The following is a 20,257-nucleotide window of genomic DNA, read 5'->3' as shown; positions in this document are numbered from 1 at the left end:
ATATGTCACAACAGGTGTAAATATATGGGTCATGACAGTGTTAAGACCATATTATGACATCGTTATGATGACACTGGGTGTCAAGTAAAGTGTTAACCATACAGGTAGTGAAGTAACATTTAACATGAAATTACAACATAGGTATTGTCATCATGTTGTTCCTCTTTGGTGTTTTTTTTTCTCCCCTAAAAAATGTGATTCTTGATGATGAGAAGGGGAAGCATATCGTACTGCAGCTTTACTAAAAACACAGTCATAGTAGCTACAAGCAAGTTGAAGGTCTGTTCAACGAAGACCATTCACCAACTCAAATCATCTCATCATCGCAACTCCACCAGCCTCAAAGAAGTTCTCAACCTTGGGTACAATAACGAATGTTTAAATAGAAAAACACATTCAGCCACCCTCTGCCCCAACGGTCCTCACTATGGAGTTGTAAAGGAAGGGGCTCCATTACCCAAGCTGTTGGAATGCGGTGTGGCTCACAGCAGGATAGACCAGCCAATTAACAGGCATCAGTCCCCCATAACACACACAATACGCACCCCTCTTAAGAGAGAACAACAGGCTAGTAGCAGCGTGCTATTCATTAGGTGGTCTTCTGTTCGTATAAAGGGATCTAATTGGGGATCGGTCCAAGTGGGAATGGCTGGTCTATTATGAGGGAGATATCAACATGCAAAACAAGGATCTGGGAGGAGAATGAGATGCATGTTTTTTAGACATCTGAGGGAAGAGGCATAGATCCTACCTACACACACAGTTTTTGTTATCTTCTTAACTAGCTCATTAGTAAGTAGCTCAGTGACTGTTCCTATCCTAATCCCCCTGGTTCTCACCATCATTAAACCATCAAAAACTATCTGATCTTCTGGTCACTCATCCTACTCTAAAATCAAGCTTATGTTCCCATGCTCCCCACACACAGTACAACTTTTATTAAACTCACCATACAATGTAGTCCCCATTTAAAACATTTTTTTTTTTTTTACACATCTTGAACACCAAATATAATGTTTTACACAGTCTTGTAAGGGAGTGAAGGTGGTCATGCTTGCCAATTATACTGGACAGCATCAATCAACTGTCCCCCATGGGCTAGTTAAAACTATACTGCAGCTGTATCAGCATCTCATATCATACATTCTCCTAATCTGGCCATTAAAGTTGCTAGGGAGATAGAAAGGTTAGAGGACATGAAAAAATATATATACTCAGGGGTCTGGTCCAACTGGGAATGTCCTGAGATATACATGGAGAGTCAGAGAGAAAGAGGCAAAACATGTCTACCCATTCCAGGGTCTTTGAAAGGGTATAGACATAATTCTGCCCCCCCCCCCACCCCACTTTGTGATTTTCGTAGCTGACTCATTAGGCAGGCCAATTCTGAGATTTTTTCCCCACTAAATGGTATTTTGACCAATCACATCAGATCTTTCACATCAGCTCTTTTTCTGATCCGATTGGTCAAAAGACCAATTAGTGGAAAATAAATATCAGAATTGCGCTGCCTGTCTAAACGCAACTTTTGTGATTTCTCATAATCACCCTGGTTCTTCTCACCACCATTAAATCAGTTCCTACTGAAAATGTACCTTCATCTGTTTAAATCTACATACTGCAAGTCTCATATGGTGTCAATGTGTACATAATGTTTTGTAGATTTGTAGTGAAGCCGATCAGGTTTTACTGTGCAACATCACTCAAATATCCCTCATTGACAATACACCTCTGTATGATTCAGTTGGTTTTAGAACAAAACATCTAACCTCACATATTACTGAAATTGGTCAAATTCATATTTTGTAGCACATACACTTCTGTATATGTTATCACAAATTAAAGGAATTCAGCGCATCAGAATGAAGTTACTTTGGATTCAACATTCAAATTACAGGGACGCTCAACACTCAACAAACTGACATGAACCTTCAACCTGTAATGCATCAGATGATGTGAATCAGTAATCATACCCTGCAGGTACATCAGCTTATAATAGCCTATGATATTTCACCCAAGAGAAAATGGCAAATATGCATTTCAATTGATAGGAGCACCTTATCCTCCATAGTATGCATACAGAGACTAATAGAGTTATTCCCAGACCTCTGTGGTTAAACAGTGTGCAGTAAGCATGGCTGTATTGAGAACCCTTTGTAGCTCATTGTCCGCCCAGCAGTAGCGAAGCTTTATCCTATTAGCCACATAATGGGGTTTAGGGTTTCACATAGTGACGATCACAGTGGTCTAATCTGAGCTGGCCTGGCAAGACCTCCTCTCACTGCATGCATTCGGCTCAGATTTTTACACCATTCCTCTCTACAAGGCTTGTGGTCATGGAGGAAATAGGATGGAGAGGAGTAGAGATAAAGATGAAGATTATTTGCTTCCCCACCTTTGACATTTCCCTGTTTACATTTTAGAAAAACACTGTTTCCTGCAGCAGACTTGTCCTCGAACTACACAATGTACCAGAAACTACTTTCCATTTCATGGAATAGTAAGTCTTCGGAAAATAAACAAGCTGAGGCGTATAAAAAATACCAAAAAAAACAGGGCAAAACAACCACAAAACATTTTGTGCCCAACCGCCAGGGAAAAAAATACCACTTTGATATATTGTTCTTGAAATAAAGGTGCCATGTACAGACTTATACTGACTGTGGAATAAAAAGGTCCATGGCAACTGGACCAGATGATTTGGTTTGGAATGTATACCCCACTGGGCTGTTACAACTACTGTACAATGTGGATCAGACAGAGCTTTACTGTAAGATGACACCGCTACCTAACCTTATGCAGGATACGATGATCTCATACTGACTATATATAGTTCTCACATACGGTGAGCACTTGTTGGCTGCTTTTCCTTCACTCTGCGGTCCAACTCATCCCAAACCATCTTAATTGGGTTGTGGCCGGGTGATTGTGGAGGCCAGGTCATCTGATGCAGCACTCTCCTTCTTGGCCAAATAGCCTTTACACAGCCTGGAGGTGTGTTGGGTCATTGTCCTGTTGAAAAACAAATGATAGTCCCACTAAGCGCAAACCAGATGGGATGGCATATCGCTGCAGAATGTGGTGGTAGCCATGCTGGTTAAGTGTGCCTTGAATTCTAAATAAATCAGTCACCAGCAAAGCACCCCCACACGTCCTCCATGCTTCACGGTGGGAACCACATATGCAGAGATCATCCGTTCACCTACTATGCGTCTCACAAAGACACGATGGTTGGAACCAAAAATCTCAAATTTGGACTCATCAGACCAAAGGACAGATTTCCACCTGTCTAATGTCCATTGCTCGTGTTTCTTGGCCCAAGCCAGTCTCTTCTTCTTATCGGTGTCCTTTAGTAGTGGTTTCTTTGTAGGAATTGACCATGAAGGCCTGATTCATGCAGTCTCCTCTGAACAGTTGATGTTGAGATGTGTCTGTTACTTGAACTCTGTGAAGCATTTATTTTTTGTGCTGCAATTTCTGAGGTGCAGTTAACTCTAATGAAATTATCCTCTGCAGCATTGGTAACTCTGTGTTTTCCTTTCCTGTGGCAGTCCTCATGAGAACCAGTTTCATCATAGCGCTTGATGGTTTTTGCGTCTGAACTTCAAGAAACTTCAAAAGTTCTTGACATTTTCTGAATTGACTGGCCTTCATGTCTTAAAGTAATGATGGACTGTCATTTCTCATTGCTTATTTGAGCTGTTCTTGCCATAATATGGACTTGGTCTTTTACCAAATAGGGCTATCTTCTGTATACCATCCCTACCTTGTCACAACACAACTGATTGGCTCAAACACATAAAGGAAAGAAATTCCATACAAATATAATTTTAACAAGGAAAACCTGTGCGCTGCCCTATGGGACTCCCTATCACGGCCAGATGTGATACATCCTGGAATCAAACCAGGGACTGTAGTGACACCTCTTGCACTGAGATGCAGTGCCTTAGACCGCTGTGCCACTCGGGAGCAGTTTTACACTTGTTTGGTTACTACATGATTCCATATGTGTTATTTCATAGTTCTGATGTCTTCACTATTATTCTACAATGTAGAAAATAGTAAAAATAAAGAAAAACCCTGGAATGAGTAGGTGTGTCCAAACCTTTGACTAGTATTGTACAGTTGTGGCCAAAAGTTTTGAGAATTACACAAATATTAATTTTCACAAAGTCTGCTGTCTCAATTTGTATGACGGCAATTTGCATATACTCCAGAATGTTATGATGAGTGATCAGATGAATTGCAAAGTCCCTCTTTGCCATGCAAATGAACTGAATCCCCCAAAAAACATTTCCACTGCATTTCAGCCCTGCCACAAAAGGACCAGCTGGCATGTCAGTGATTCTCTCGTTAACACAGGTGTGAGTATTGACGAGGACAAGGCAGGAGATCACTCTGTCATGCTGATTGAGTTCGAATAACAGACTGGAAGCTTCAAAAGGAGGGTGGTGCTTGGAATCATTGTTCTTCCTCTGTCAACCATGCAAAACACGCGCCGTCATCATTGCTTTGCACAAAAAGGGCTTCACAGGCAAGGATAATGCTGCCAGTAAGATTGATTTAGGTGCAACCATTTATCGGATCATCAAGAACTTCAAGGAGGGCGGTTCAAATGTTGTGAAGAAGGCGTCAGGGCGCCCAAGAAAGTCCAGCAAGCGCCAGGACCGTCTCCTAAAGTTGATTCAGCTGCGGGATCGGGGCACCACCAGTAGAGAGCTTGCTCAGGAATGGCAGCAGGCAGGTGTGCGTGCATCTGCACGCACAGTGAGGCGAAGACTTTGAGGATGGCCTGGTGTTAAGGCCACAAAGAAGCCACTTCTCTCCAGGAAAAACATCAGGGACAGACTGATATTCTGCAAAAGGTACAGGGATTGGACTGCTGAGGGCTGGGGTAAAGTCATTTTCTCTGATGAATCCCCTTTCCGATTGTTTGGGGCATCCGGAAAAAAGCTTGTCCGGAGAAGACAAGGTGAGCGCTACCATCAGTCCTGTGTCATGCCAACAGTAAAGCATCCTGAGACCATTCATGTGTGGGGTTGCTTTTCAGCCAAGGGAGTGGGCTCATTCACAATTTTGCCTAAGAACACAGCCATGAATAAAGAATGGTACCAACACATCCTCCGAGAGCAACTTCTCCCAACCATCCAGGAACAGTTTGGTGACGAACAATGCCTTTTCCTGCATGACGGAGAACCTTGCCATAAGACAAAAGTGATAACTAAGTGGCTCGGGGAACAAAACATCGATATTTTGGGTCCATGGCCAGGAAACTCCCCAGACCTTAATCCCATTGAGAACTTGTGGTCAATCCTCAAGAGGCGGGTGGACAAACAAAAACCCACAAATTCTGACAAACTCCAAGCATTGATTATGCAAGAATGGGCTGCCATCAGTCAGGATGTGGCCCAGAAGTTAATTGACAGCATGCCAGGGCGGATTGCAGAGGTCTTGAAAAAGAAGGGTCAACACTGCAAATATTGACTCTTTGCATCAACTTCATGTAATTGTCAATAAAAGCATTTGACACTTGTGAAATGCTTGTAATTATACTTCAGTATTCCATAGTAATATCTGACAAAAATATCTAAAGACACTGAAGCAGCAAACTTTGTGAAAATTAATATTTGTGTCATTCTCAAAACTTTTGGCCACAACTATATATATACACACTTACATTTTTGTAATACACACACAATTGAACAATATTTGAGGCTTGATCTAGCCTGAAAGCTTTTCAATTGTTCAGAACAAAGATGGATCAGAGAATACTATTTGAGGATGTAATCCAGCGCCGCTCTAATACTATTGTTAGGCATAGAGAAAATCATACTGTACATTAAATCACACAAGAAAACTCAACTTTGGGGAATCTGTGTGTATTTTCTTCTATAAAACAAGACATTTACAACTGAAGTCACATCCATATAAATTACAACAGCAAACACAATACATTTTAAATACAGATCTCCTCTCTTCATTCCTTTGCTCACTTGACCATTAAAAGAACAGACAATATAAATGACCCTTATATTCACTTGCAGTCAGATGCGTTGAAATAGCAGCCATAAATGTAATATTGCCTACGTTGGGGAACAAATCTACCTGCATTATTTTGATCTTACTCTGGGCTGGGAAATCTTAAATTATACACCATTTTATCAAGAGACGCTGACAATAACTCAGTCTTAACTTTTAAACAGCATTCCGTCTTGGGTCTCCTTTAAGTCATGACCACTGATTATTCAAATTACTTAACAGGTTCCCACCATGTTATTACTAAAGACATGTCAATTCCAAGACCAGGGTTGCGTTAGCCAATGGTTAGAACTGGACTCTATGCCCTACTGCCCTCTACTGGTTGAGAATGCTCAATGCTTTGCTCCAGTCTATATCCCTGTTGACTGGATGGCTGTGTGCAAACAATGTCTCTCTTGTACTTTAATGATATAAGGGTCCGATTTCACACAATGATATCAGTGCCATCTGAAATATCTCACCCTAAGGCTAAAATATGAGATATGAAAATTCTTCTCCCTACAACTTCACATCCCTAGTTGTAATTACAGCTTTACTCCCCAGGTGGGACAATAATTTATGTCACTCACACAATCTTCAAAGGCAGAACACAAGGTATTCTCTCGTGACGCTGCTATATAACACTGCAAGAACAAAAACAAGGTATGACGGTAACAGAGGCATTTAAGTGTGACAACATATGAAATTGAAAGAAAATGAAAAATCCATTGTGCAATTGATATGTTTTCATATACAAAGCTGCACAACAAATAAAGGGTTAAAATATGAGGGGAAAGCCTCACAGGTATTGAACATGAAAACAAGAACCTTGTAGGTAATGGGCTCCACGGTGAAGTACCTTCCTCTCTTTAAATCCTTCCACTCAAGTGGATCTTCTGAAGTTCTTTAATCTCTGCCAACAATCCATAACATACTACTGCCTAAATGTGTGGTGAATAACTGTGTGGTGAATGAAAAATTGGTGATGTGTTACTAAAGGTCCATCACAGTCTACTACTACTAAAGGTCCATCACAGTCATTCCTTGTGGACCATCCTCCCAGACAAATCACTCCCGTTTAACACGGGAAGAGGTGTGAGATGAGGTAAATATGCATAAAAAGTGAGAAAACACATGACATCATACATACCATAATAAACCCCCCTTGCACACGTTTTTATTTTTTTCTTCTGTCAGCCACTTTTCTTGTACAAATACCTCAATCACTGAAAACCAGTTCTTGAACTGAGAACCCCCAATCACACTTCGAATTCACAAGAACAGTACAGGGAATTAAAAACACAATCCAACTGATAAATCCTGTATGCAATATGTATGTGTGTCCGTGTATGAAAGGTCCTTCTTGGTTGTAACTTGTGGATTATCCTTGACTGTCAGTGTCTGTTCCCAGTCACACCCTCCCTCCACTTCCTGCCTAACAATGTTGCAGGCATAGAGACGCCTGTGCAGTTCCCACTTCCGTTAGTTTGAAAATACTGTATCCCTGAAAACCGGATGTTAGCATTTTCTGGCGATTCTGCATAGGCTATTTCCTGCCTTACCCAAAGTTTGACCATAGCTCCATTCCACACCATGAGCTGGAAAACACACACACTAAGTAAACCATAGTGATAGTGACCAAACCATTACATTGCTGATCCACACTGCTTACCATCTGCTCCCAAAACCGATAGTTAACGTCATCCTCTCCCAAAATCAATAGGAAACATCATCCTTTCCCAGTCGACATCCTCCTTTACCAGAGTTGACATCTTTTCCTGAGTTGACATCATCCTCTCACAGGTTTGACATCATCCTTTCCCAGTCAACATTTTTTTTAGTTGACATAATCCTCCCGAAGTCATCCTCTCCCGAAGTCGATAATCAACATCATCCTCTCCCAGAGTAAACATCCTCGTTTGGATTGGCTAAGACTTGCTGAAGCAGTCTCATCCCAAAGTTAGACTTTACCACCAATGTCCAGTTGATAGAATTCTTCCCAGAGAGTGAAAAAGAGCAAGAGAGGCATGAAATGCAATCTAATCTAAAAGTTTTGACTGTGACTGTGAGTGATTGGTATGTACCCTTGCAATGTAATGTATGTGTTACAGTTCGATGATATTGGCACTTCATCACATCAAGGATCACTAGACATCTCCCATTCTTATGAGATTTTCTGTCTGAAAGCAATGCAATGCAAGTTATAGAATATGTTCACATTGAATGCATAGATTGCAGGTTGGTAATATGCCTTACATGTTGCATACATATGAAATGCATGGTTTATGACCTACAAACCAGTATGAGTTATATTGGTGAGGCAGAGGCCATGTATATACGAGCAATGAGCAAAGTCCAAGGGGGCTGGGTTGTATGTACAGTACCAGGTCCAATAATCCCTGTAGCCAAACTATAGGCCGAGAGGGTTGTGTTTAGTTGTTGAGGAAGCTGTCCAAAGGCCAGTTGCACAATGGAAATGAATGAAGGTCAAATGTAGATATCGGGTTCACACAAACAAAAACAGTGAGGTACAGTTGCACAGTCGGGGGGCTTTTATAGTGTGGCCAGACTGTGCAAAGGGGGCAGCACAGTGGAGAAGTCCAAAGTGAAATGTGAAGCAAGAATTTTCTGTTTGTTGTTTTCTGTCTAGCTTTTCTCATCCCTTCTTCTTGGCAGCTGGGTATCAGTGTTCCGAGGGAGCGGAGGCAGCAGCGATGGGGGTGGATCTGGATTGGAGTGGGTGGAGGCTGCAGGTGGTATCAGCACTCGAGGGGCAGCAGGAAGCTCCGTCTGCAGTCCACAGCCTTGGGGCTAGGTGGCTGGGCTCGCTTCCTGCGGAGCTCCCCGCGACCCAAGGAGCCACTCAGCCGTTGGTACGCAGCCTTGTATTTCTTATCAAACGCAGCTAAAAGACAGAGAAAGTGCTGTAAGCAATAAGCCTGGTTGGTCTGAAACTATAGTGAAGTTCTAGTATTCCAACTGTGTTTAAAGTGTCTTAAAGAGGCTGCTTACCAACGTGATCTCTACCCATGGCAGCCAGCGTGAGGAAGAGCATCTCTCTGTACAGACTCCTGGACAAGCAACACAAAGTACTATTGATCACAATTGTGCAATCACATAACCAATACATTGCCTTGAGAAAGTACAGTATTCATAGCCCTCGACTTATTCCACATTTTGTTGTGTTTCACCCTGAAGTCAAAATGGATTAAATAGATTTTTTTCTCAACCATCTACACACATTACCCCATAATGACAGAGTGAAAACATGTTTAGAAATTTTTGCCAATTTATTGAAATTTAAATACAGAAATCTCATTTTCATAAGTATTCATACCCCCGAGTCAATACTTTGTAGAAGCAATTTTGGCAGCGATTACAGCTATGCGTCTTTCTAGGTAAGTCTCAACGAGCTTTCCACACCTGGATTGTGCAACATTTGCCCATTATTCTTTTCACAATTCTTCAAGATCTGTCAAGTTTGTTGTCGATCATTGCCAGACAACCATTTTCAGGTCTTGCCATAGATTTTCAAGTAGATTTAAGTAAAAACTGGAACACTCAGGAACATTCACTGTCTTCTTGCAACTCCAGTGTATATTTGGCCTTGTGTTTTAGGTTATTATCCTGCTGAAAGGTGAATTTCTCTCCCAGTGTCTGGTGAAAAGCAGACAACCAGGTTTTCCTCTGTGCTTAGCTCCATTCTGTTTCTTTTTTATCCTGAAAAACTCCCCAGTTCTTAATGATTACAAGCAGTCCCATATCATGATGCAGCCACCACTATGCTTGAAAATAGGGAGAGTGGTACTCAGTAATGTGTTGTATTGGATTTGCCCCAAACATAACATGTTGTATTCAATACAAAAGCGAATTGCTTTGCCACATTTTCTGTAGTATTACTTTAATGCCTTGTTGCAGACAGGATGCATGTTTTGGAATATTTTTATTATGTACAAGCTTCCTTCTTTTCACTCTGTCAATTAGGTTAGTATTGCACAGTAACTACAATGTTGTTGATCCATTCTCCATATTTTCCTATCACAGCCATTAAACTGTAACTGTTTTAAAGTCACCATTGGCCTCATGAGGAAATCCCTGAGTGGTTTCCTTTCTCTCCGACAACGGAGTTAGAGAGGACGCCTGTATCTTTGTAGTGACTGGGTTTATTGATACACCATCCAAAGCATAATTATTAACTTCATCAAGGATATTCAATGTCATAATTTAAATGTTTTACCCATCTACCAATAGGTGCCCTTCTTTGCAAGGCATTGCAAAACCTCCCTGGTCTTTGTCGTTTAATCTGTGTTTAAAATTCACTGCTCAACTGAGGGACCTTACAGATAATTGTATGTGTGGGGTACAGAGATGAGGTACCAAAAATCATGTTAAACACTATTCATTCAACTTGTTAAGCACATTTCTACTCATGAACTTAGCCTGTAAAAAATATAACACAACATGCAACAATTTCAATGATTTTACTGAGTTACAGTTCATATAAGGAAATCAGTCAATTGAAATAAATAAATTAAGCCCTAATCTATAGATTTCACATGATTGGGCAGGGTCGCAGCCATGGGTGGGCATAGGCCCACCCACTGGGGAGCCAGGTCCAGCCAATCAGAATGAGTTTTTCCCGACAAAAGGGCTTCATTACAGACAGAAATACTCCTCAGAAGTCGGATGTGGAGGTCCTGGGCAGGCGTGGATGCATGTGGTCTGCGGTTGTGAGGCCGGTTGGACATACTGCCAAATTCTCTAAAACGGCGTTGGAGCCAGCTTACGGTAGAGAAATTAACATTCAATTCTCTGGCAACAGTGGACATTCCTGCAGTCAGCATACCAATTGTACCCTCTCTCAAAACTTGAGACATCTGTGACATTGTGTTGTGTGACAACGGCACATTTTAGTGGCCTTTTATTGTCCCGTGCACAAGGTGCACCTGTGTAGTGATTATGCTGTTTAATCAGCTTCTTGATAGTCTATCCACCTGACAGGTGACAATGCTCACTAACAGGGATATAAACAAACTTGTGCACAACATTTTAGAGAAATTAGCTTTTTGTGCAAATGGATCATTTCTGGGATTTTTTTATTTCAGCTCATGAAACATGGGACTTTACATGTTGCGTTTATATTTTTGTTCAGTATATTTAGGCTTGCCATAACAAAGGGGTTGAATACTTATTGACTGAAGACATTTCAGCTTAGAATTTTTTATTAATTTGTAGAATTTTCGAAAAACTTTGACATTATGGGGAATTGTGTGTAGGGCAGTGACAAAAAAATCTCAATTTAATCAATTTAAAATTCAGAGTATAACAACAAAATGTGGAAAAAGTCAAGGGGTGTAAATAATTTCTGAAGCCACTTTATTACTCACACAAACAAAAAATGTAATCAACAACTCATGATTCAGAGGCCATTTCCTGTACTCACCTTTGTATCTTGGGCGTGCCTGGGTGCTTGGCAATGGTTTCCAGGAAGAGGGTGATTCCCTTGTGTACCTCGTTCATGCCAACCCAGCGCAGCACTTCCTCCAGGAAGGCCAGGGTGAAGGGGTGGTTGTGCCTCCGCCAGCTGTGGTTCCGCATGGGTACGCCACCTGAGAGAGAGAAAGAGAGAAAGAGAGAGATATGTAATTTATGAAAGGATCTGAACCTGTATCATCTGACTATTTCCGAGTGAATAAAGTGTGTATCTTACTGTGTATCCTCCACAGGATGTAGAGGGGGGGCCAGTGGTCTGTGTCAGGGGTCAGTGTGTCCCACAGCAGCCTCACCCTCACTGCTGAGTTCTCTGAAGTCTGACATACACACAGACAGGAGCTCAACATTAGTATGAGGACATTATGTATTGTAATATACTAATGCTAATAATTCATCACTAGGCCCCAAGAGAAGCCTGGGAGCGGAGTTACCTGTGCTAGTTGGTTGGCCAGCGGTGAGGAGCGAACCAGCTGCAGCAGGTTGCTGGGCAGGCCCAGGCGATGGAAGTACCACACCAGGTTCCAGAAGATGATGGAGTGGCTGTCCAGGAGCTGGCCCTGTGCCAGCACTGCCTCGCCCTCGTTCTCCAGCAGGCTCTCAAGCTCCTTGCGCAGCACCAATGGGCTCAGGTAGGCCACCGTCACCTGGGGAGACTCGCCCACTGATGAACCCTGGAGTCAATAACACGTTAACTGTGGGTATAGCAAGACTGAATATTTCCCAGAAGCCAACAGATAAAGATGAGAAATAAACCAGTGTTGGTAGAGTACCATGGTAGCGCTGCTGCTCTCAGAATAACTGCTGGTCTCAGAGCTGGAGTCCTCACTCACACCGTTGTGACCCAGGATGGCCTCCTGGCCACCAGGGGGCTTGGCTGCGCTCTCAACCTCCTCCTCCGTGTTCCAGTTGGTACGTTCCAGGCTGTGGTGAGCGCTTTGTTAGTCAAAATGAAAGGATTGGGTGCCAGAAAATGTCTAACGTTCATTCAGTTTAAGAATCATACAGTCCTATCCGTACATTACACAGTCCTCACCATATGTATTTAGACAGTAAAACCGTAGCTTCACTTTCCAAATAGATATGGTGAGGACTGTACATGGCCCTGAATATACAGATTGAATAAGAATAGGAGTCAAAATGAAGGGATTTTGACTTCTACGGGCCCAGGTCAAAAGTTGTGCACTATATAGGGCACAGGGTGCAATTTGGGACACACATAAACGTTACGGTGATGTTATGATGAGAGGAGTAGTCCTACCTGCTGATGGGTCCTAGGTCACAGATCTCAGCGTTGAGAAGGGGGACGAAGGTGGTCGAGCAGAAGGGACAGCTGGAGTTGAGGTTGGAGTCATCAGACGTCCACCCGGCCATAATCTCCTCGTCATAGACCAGGGAGTTACAGCTCCGACACAAGGAGCAGCTCGACATCAACACCTGTAGTCCCGCTCCCTCTTGGTTGGTGTCCCAGGACTTGCGGAGAGGAAAGGCCAAATTGGTGGTGTCAGGGAGGTCGACGTCACTCCCCACCGACAGAGAACTCTACAGAGGGAAAGGATGGAGGAACATTAAGCATGTTTAGACAGGTTTGATAACTCTCCCTACATCTGCAAATGCATTTTACCACAGTAAACTAAATCAGATGGCCAATACAGTATAGTAAGACTATAAGCTACAACAACCCACATGTTGTCCCTTCACCTCAGAGGTAGCATTGTAGAGCCTCTCCTTAGCCTTCAGTAGGCTCTCAGCCACCTGGGCTTTTCGGGACTGTCTCTGTTCCGACACCCTGTGCACCGGCCCGTTTTCTCCCCCCGAGCGTCGGGCGTCTACACTGGCGGCCCGCCGCCCCGAGACTCGATGGCGAGTAGGCGTGAGCAGCTGCTGCAGTTTCCCCGTCAGACTGCCCCGACTCGGCGGTGACACATTGTTGTAGTTCTCGTCCACGGCCTTGCGGCTCACAGTGTCTCTAGGCCCAGGTGGCCTACATTGAGAACAGAGGAATGCAGAAAGAACAGAATGGGAGATATACTCAAGTAGTATATCAAAGTGATATTCTAACTGTAATCCAAAAACATATCAGTCCAAGCTTCTCCACACCCTCACCTGCCGTCTCTCTCCCCAGGCTGGCAGCTGCAGTCTGGGTCAGAGTCGGCCGTCTCGGCACAGTCTTTGTAGAAGTTGGACAGGCACACCTGGTCGCGGCGCACCAGGACACCACCAGGGGGAAAGGGAGAAGGGGTGGATGTGTCTCGTGGCCCCACGGGGGGTTTACGGGAGGCGGGATCGCTGCAGCCATTGGCACCTGCGTTCCGGAGCACCGCCTTCATTGAGAGCTTAGACTCTGTGGGGTGGAAATTGTTAGGAGGGTGGTTCCCAAACATTAGACACAGTTGTTTGATGAGTGTTATGTTACATTAAACATTAAACCAAATCAAAATTGTAATTGTCACATGCGCCAAACACAACAGCTGTAGACCTCACAGTGAAATGCTTACTCACAATCCCTTAACCAAAAGAAATAGAGTTAAGAAACGATTCACTAAATAAAGTAACAAATGATATGTAACAATAAAATAACAATACAGTGAGGGGAAAAAAGTATTTGATCCCCTGCTGATTTTGTACGTTTGCCCACTGACAAAGAAATGATCAGTCTATAATTTTAATGGTAGGTTTATTTGAACAGTGAGAGACAGAATAACAACAAAAAAATCCAGAAAAACACGTCAAAAATGTTATAAATTGATTTGCATTTTAATGAGGGAAATAAGTATTTGACACCCTCTCAATCAGAAAGATTTCTGGCTCACAGGTGTCTTTTATACAGGTAACGAGCTGAGATTAGGAGCACACTTAAAGGGAGTGCTCCTAATCTCAGTTTGTTACCTGTATAAAAGACACTTGTCCACAGAATCAATCAATCAGATTCCAAACTCTCTACCATGGCCAAGACCAAAGAGCTCTCCAAGGATGTCAGGGACAAGATTGTAGACCTACACAAGGCTGGAATGGGCTACAAGACCATCGCCAAGCAGCTTGGTGGGTGAGAAGGTGACAACAGTTGGTGCGATTATTCGCAAATGGAAGAAACACAAACAAACTGTCAGTCTCCCTCGGCCTGGGGCTCTATGCAAGATCTCACCTCGTGGAGTTGCAATGATCATGAGAACAATGAGGAATCAGCCCAGAACTACACGGGAGGATCTTGTCAATGATCTCAAGGCAGCTGGGACCATAGTCACCAAGAAAACAATTGGTAACACTACGCCGTGAAGGACTGAAATCCTGCAGCGCCCGCAAGGTCCCCCTGCTCAAGAAAGCACATATACATGCCCGTCTGAAGTTTGCCAATGAACATCTGAATGATTCAGAGGACAACTGGGTGAAAGTGTTGTGGTCAGGTGAGACCAAAATGGAGCTCTTTGGCATCAACTCAACTCGCTGTGTTTGGAGGAGGAGGAATGCTGCCTATGACCCCAAAAACACCATCCCCACCGTCAAACATAGAGGTGGAAACATTATGCTTTGGGGGTGTTTTTCTGCTAAGGAGACAGGACAACTTCACCGCATCAAAGAGACGATGGACGGGGCAATGTACCGTCAAATCTTGGGTGAGAACCTCCTTCCTTCAGCCAGGGCATTGAAAATGGGTATTCCAGCATGACAATTACCCAAAACACGCAGCCAAGGCAACGAAGGAGTGGCTCAAGAAGAAGCACATTAAGGTCCTGGAGTGGCCTAGCCAGTCTCCAGACCTTAATCCCATAGAAAATCTGTGGAGGGAGCTGAAGGTTTGAGTTGCCAAACGTCAGCCTCGAAACCTTAATGACTTGGAGAAGATCTGCAAAGACGAGTGGGACAAAATCCCTCCTGAGATGTGTGCAAACCTGGTGGCCAACTACAAGAAATGTCTGACCTCTGTGATTGCCAACAAGGGTTTTGCCACCAAGTACTAAGTCATGTTTTGCAGAGGGGTCAAATACTTATTTCCCTCATTAAAATGCAAATCAATTTATAACATTTTTGACATGCGTTTTCCTGGATTTTGTTGTTGTTATTCTGTTTCTCACTGTTCAAATAAACCTACCATTAAAATTATAGACTGATCATTTCTTTGTCAGTGGGCAAACGTACAAAATCAGCAGGGGATCAAATACTTTTGTAATTTGTACATGTAGGTACTGGTAAAGATAATAAACAGTGTAAAAACAAAGGGGGAGTGGGGGTGTCAATGGAAATAGTCCGGGTGTCTATTTGATTACTTGTTCAGCAGTCTTATAGTTTGGGGGTAGAAGCTGTTAAGGACCCTTTTGGACCTAGTCTTGGTGCTCTGGTACTGCTTGCCGTGTGGTAGCAGAGAGAACAGTCTATGACTTGGGTAACTGGAGTCTTTGACCATTTTTTGACACTGTTTGCTTAGGGGGGAAAGGCGGTGTCGTGCCCTCTTCACAACTGTGTTGGTGTGTTTCGACCATGATAGTTTGTTGGTGATGTGGACACCAAGGAACTTGAAACTCTCGACCTGCTCCACTACAGCCCCGTCGATGTCAATGGGGGAGTGTTCGGCCCTCCTTTTCCTGTAGTCCACAATCAGCTCCTTTGTCTTGCTCACACACACACTGCCATGTCTCTGACCTTCTCCCTATAGGCTGTATCATCGTTGTCGGTGATCAGGTCTACCACATTTACATTTTAGTCATTTAGCAGACGCTCTTATCCAGAGCGACTTACAGTAGTGAGTGCATACATTTCATGCATTGTTTTTTTTTTTTTTTTTGTACTGGCCCCCCGTGGGAATCGAAGCCACAACCCTGGCATTGCACACACCATGCTGGCGTTGCAAACACCATGCTCTACCAACTGAGCCACAGGGAAGGCTACCACTGTTGTGTCATCAGCAAACTTAATGATGGTGTTGGATTCGTGCTTGGCCATGCAGTTGTGGGTGAACAGGGAGTACAGGAGGGGACTAAGCATGCACCCCTGAGCGGCCCCCGTATTGAGGATCAGCGTGGCAGATGTGTTGCTGCCTACCCTTACCACCTGGGGGCGGCCGGTCAGGAAGCCCAGGATCCAGTTGCAGAGGGAGGTGTTTAGTCCCAGGGTCCTTAGCTTAGTGATGAGCTTTATGGGCACTATGTTGTTGAACGCTGAGCTGTAGTCAATGAACAGCATTCTCACATAGGTGTTCCTTTTGTCAAGGTGGGAAAGGGCAGTGTGGAGTGCGACTGAGATTGCATTGTCTGTGGATCTGTTGGGTTGGTATGCAAATTTGAGTGGGTCTAAGGTTTCCAGGATGATGGTGTTGATGTAAGCCATGACCAGCCTTTCAAAGTACTTAATGGCTACCGACGTGAGTGCTACGGGGTGGTAGTCATTTAGGCAGGTTACCTTAGTGTTCTTGGGCACAGGGACTATGGTGGTCTCCTTGAAACATGTAGGTATTACAGACTTGGTCAGGGAGAGGTTGAAAATGTAAATGAAGACACTTGCCAGTTGGTCCGCGCATGCTCTGAGTACACGTCCTGGAAATCCGTCTGACCCCAAGGCCTTGTGAATGTTGACCCGTTTAAAGGTCTTGCTCACATTGGCTACGGAGAGCGTTATCACACAGTCGTCCGGAACAGCTAGTGCTCTCATGCATGCTCCAGTGTTTCTTGCCTTGAAGCGAGCATAAAAGGCATTTAACCCGTCTGGTAAGCTCGCGTCACTGGGCAGCTCGTGGCTGGGTTTCCCATTGTAGTTCGTAATAGTTTTCAAGCCCGGCCATATCCGACGAGCATCAGAGCTGGTGTAGTAGGATTCAATCTTTGTCCTGTATTGACGCTTTGCCTGTTTGATGGTTCGTCTGAGGGCATAGGGGGATTTCTTATAAGCATCCAGATTAGTGTCCTGCTCCTTGAAAGCGGCAGCATTTAACTCGGTGCAGATGTTGCCTGTAATCCATGGCTTCTGGCTGGGATATGTACGTATGGTCACTGTGGGGACGACGTCGTCAATGCACTTATTGATGAAGCCGGTGACTGAGTTGGTGTCCTCCTCAATGCCATTATATAACATTACAATGACACTGCTATTTCTATATAATAGATATCCGTCACTCACTGTCTGTTGAGCCTCTCATGCTGTTCAGGCTGTTGCTCTTCACCATAGACCCCGTCAGCGATTCGTGGCTGGAGCTTTCACTCAGGCCGCTCCAGCTGGACTGACGAATCAGGTTAGATTGTGGGCGGGACCGTTGGTCACTGTCCATTGTATCTTTTTAAAAAGACAAAACATGTTTCACCTCTGTTTTTACATATATAATGATTTTTTTTTAAACCATTAAAAAGGCCACTCTAAAACCATTGACCATTTTTTGTTACAAACAATAGTAAAAAATAAATAACATGTAAATATGTCCTGACCTGTCCGCGAGCCTACTGAACCACTCTTCTGCCGCTGTCTGACTGGCTGTCTGAACTGCGCCACGGCCATCAGAACGTTACGCAACTTGGCCCAGCGCAGACGGCCACCCTGATTGGTGGAGGGCCACTTGCTCTCCAGCACTGCCTGAGGACAGCGGGCCGAGCCAGAGGTGAGTCAATATGGAGAAAAAAAAATACAAACACTTACAGATGGGATCACAGACGGGGTTCAACTTTTCATTGAAGTAAATAATGGCTCACCTTGTTGTAGTATGCATAGGTGATGGTGTTGGGTGTGATCCCAGCTTTCTTCATCTCCAGAAGTACCCTAACAGCGAGCACAGGCTGCCCGTACTGCCCACACAGCTGCATCAGGATCCTGTAACACACCTCATCTGGTAGTACCACCTTCCTGGTCTCCATGTGCTTGAGCACCTCGTATGCCGTTTGCAAGGCACGCACCTTGGCACTCTCCGCCCGCACAAAGGTGGGCAGGTAGATGAACCACAGCCCATAGCAGTGGCCCAGCAGGCATTTGGACCACATGTCGGGCACTGCCGAGTATATCTGTGCCCGCTTCTGTGCCAGCTTAATCTCCTAAAGGAGAGAGCGGGATACAGAGGAGTTAGGTAATCCAATCTAGATTTACTAAAGCCGTAATAATGTGGTTCCTATGTGTCCTAGTAGGCAAACTTAACAACCCTGAAGGGTGCTTGGGGTATTCACCCAAAATACACAGCCGCCACTGTGCTTCCTGCTTTTAAATATTGAATGAAGGATGAAATATGAATGCTCATTAAATTCAAATGGCACAGAAAAACAGTGAAGCATGTTCCCTCTTTAGCTGTGGAAAACTGGGTTATCATAAAGCTAACTGGGGAGTCTTGAACAGATCAAGTTGATTGATGCTAATACATTTTGATTTGCGTTAGTCAGCCTCTTACTATTGTATAGTTCTTAGTGGTTTTGATGCAGTGGATCCACTGGGGTTGTGTTGGCTTTCAGTGGGGTTGTATTGGGGCCCTGGTGCGGAGGTTGGGGTCTGTACCTGTTTAGTCCGCCGTGGAGCAGGGCTGCTGGGGGCACTCCCCTTGGTAGGGACACGTAGCTGGTCCTGAGGCTGGTCAAACAGATCCATGCAGAGCACAGGGAACGTCTCATAGCTGTAAACAGACAAACACGCCGTCACTGGTCACAGCATCAGACAGTAAAGTGCCGGGGCCCTTATTTGTGCTCATCTAGAATCAGATCAACCCTCTTATTCTTTATTATTTAAAAGACTAAACTGATCCTAGCCCTACTCTGAGAAGCTTAGTGAACACATACCCTGCTATATATAGAGCCTGTGTTACCTATAGTGAGTGGGGCACTCTGAACCGTCTGGCTCCTGGGGTTCCTCTGGGGGCATGATGAAGACCCTGTTATATATAGAGCCTGTGTTACCTGTAGTGATTGGGGCACTCTGAACCGTCTGGCTCCTGGGGTTCCTCTGGGGACATGATGAAGACCCTGCTATATATAGAGCCTGTGTTACATGTAGTGAGTGGGGCACTCTGAACCGTCTGGCTCCTGGGGTTCCTCTGGGGACATGATGAAGACCCTGCTATATATAGAGCCTGTGTTACCTGTAGTGAGTGGGGCACTCTGAACCGTCTGGCTCCTGGGGTTCCTCTGGGGGCATGATGAAGACTGTGTGCTCCCCACTGTGGGCCTCATCCAGGTCTATTAGACGCACCTCCTCAGGCTTCTCCACATCCGACTGCTTACGCACACCACATATACACACACACATACACACCACAAACACAGGTCACATACACAGGTATACACAAACATTGACAACAGAGGGCAGGAATGGGATCACACACACATTTCCATTAGTTGCACAAACACAAAAAGGCTCATCCGGTTTCAGTATTAGAATCAACACACTAAAGGCTTCCATAAGATATGGTGCTTAAACATCCTGTAAAACACGAAGATGTGATTTTGACCTTCTGGACACACTCGTCGAAGAACTCCAGACAGGCGTGGCGGTCACTGACAAATGAGCACTCCTCGATGAACTGAGTGAACATCTGGGTCCTGGTCAGCTGGGTGTAGAACTTCTGGTGGGTGCGTTCACGAGACTTCAGGAAGCCTGCAAGAGCCAGGGAGGGGTTAACTTCAGACACACATTAAAACACTAGCTTCACAGGGATGCTGGTTATGGACACAGTAAGTACAGTAAGTACGTAAGTAAAAACACCCACACACACGTACTCAGCTAGAAAGTTATATAATATTTGTGTACACTTGTGTACATTTTTTTGTGAGTTATGAGTCACACACACAGGCAG

At 44.2% G+C, this 20,257-nt stretch overlaps 1 protein-coding gene across 2 annotated transcripts in view; it reads right to left on the bottom strand.

The window, feature by feature from the left end:
* Positions 1-5,863: 5,863 nt before the first annotated feature.
* The window catches only part of LOC115179866 (DENN domain-containing protein 4B), a 44,823-nt gene continuing 30,429 nt past the window's right edge, over positions 5,864-20,257 (bottom strand). Inside the window, exons 13-27 of one of the 2 annotated variants that reach the window (XM_029741744.1) lie at positions 19,913-20,058; positions 19,544-19,677; positions 18,967-19,081; positions 18,180-18,515; positions 17,919-18,063; positions 17,617-17,769; positions 13,615-13,852; positions 13,210-13,492; positions 12,770-13,050; positions 12,282-12,444; positions 11,943-12,182; positions 11,729-11,828; positions 11,462-11,627; positions 9,031-9,089; positions 5,864-8,923 (exon numbers count right to left, since the gene is read on the bottom strand). In XM_029741744.1, coding sequence (XP_029597604.1) covers positions 8,778-8,923; positions 9,031-9,089; positions 11,462-11,627; positions 11,729-11,828; positions 11,943-12,182; positions 12,282-12,444; positions 12,770-13,050; positions 13,210-13,492; positions 13,615-13,852; positions 17,617-17,769; positions 17,919-18,063; positions 18,180-18,515; positions 18,967-19,081; positions 19,544-19,677; positions 19,913-20,058 — 2,705 coding nt within the window. In that variant the 3' untranslated portion in view covers positions 5,864-8,777. The remainder of the gene's footprint in view (positions 8,924-9,030; positions 9,090-11,461; positions 11,628-11,728; positions 11,829-11,942; positions 12,183-12,281; positions 12,445-12,769; positions 13,051-13,209; positions 13,493-13,614; positions 13,853-17,616; positions 17,770-17,918; positions 18,064-18,179; positions 18,516-18,966; positions 19,082-19,543; positions 19,678-19,912; positions 20,059-20,257) is intronic. The other variant, XM_029741754.1, reaches the window with a different exon arrangement.

The sequence above is a fragment of the Salmo trutta genome, chromosome 3 (genome assembly GCF_901001165.1).
Source record: "Salmo trutta chromosome 3, fSalTru1.1, whole genome shotgun sequence".
Lineage (NCBI taxonomy): Eukaryota > Metazoa > Chordata > Actinopteri > Salmoniformes > Salmonidae > Salmo > Salmo trutta.
This window is presented reverse-complemented; position numbering and strand designations above follow the sequence as displayed.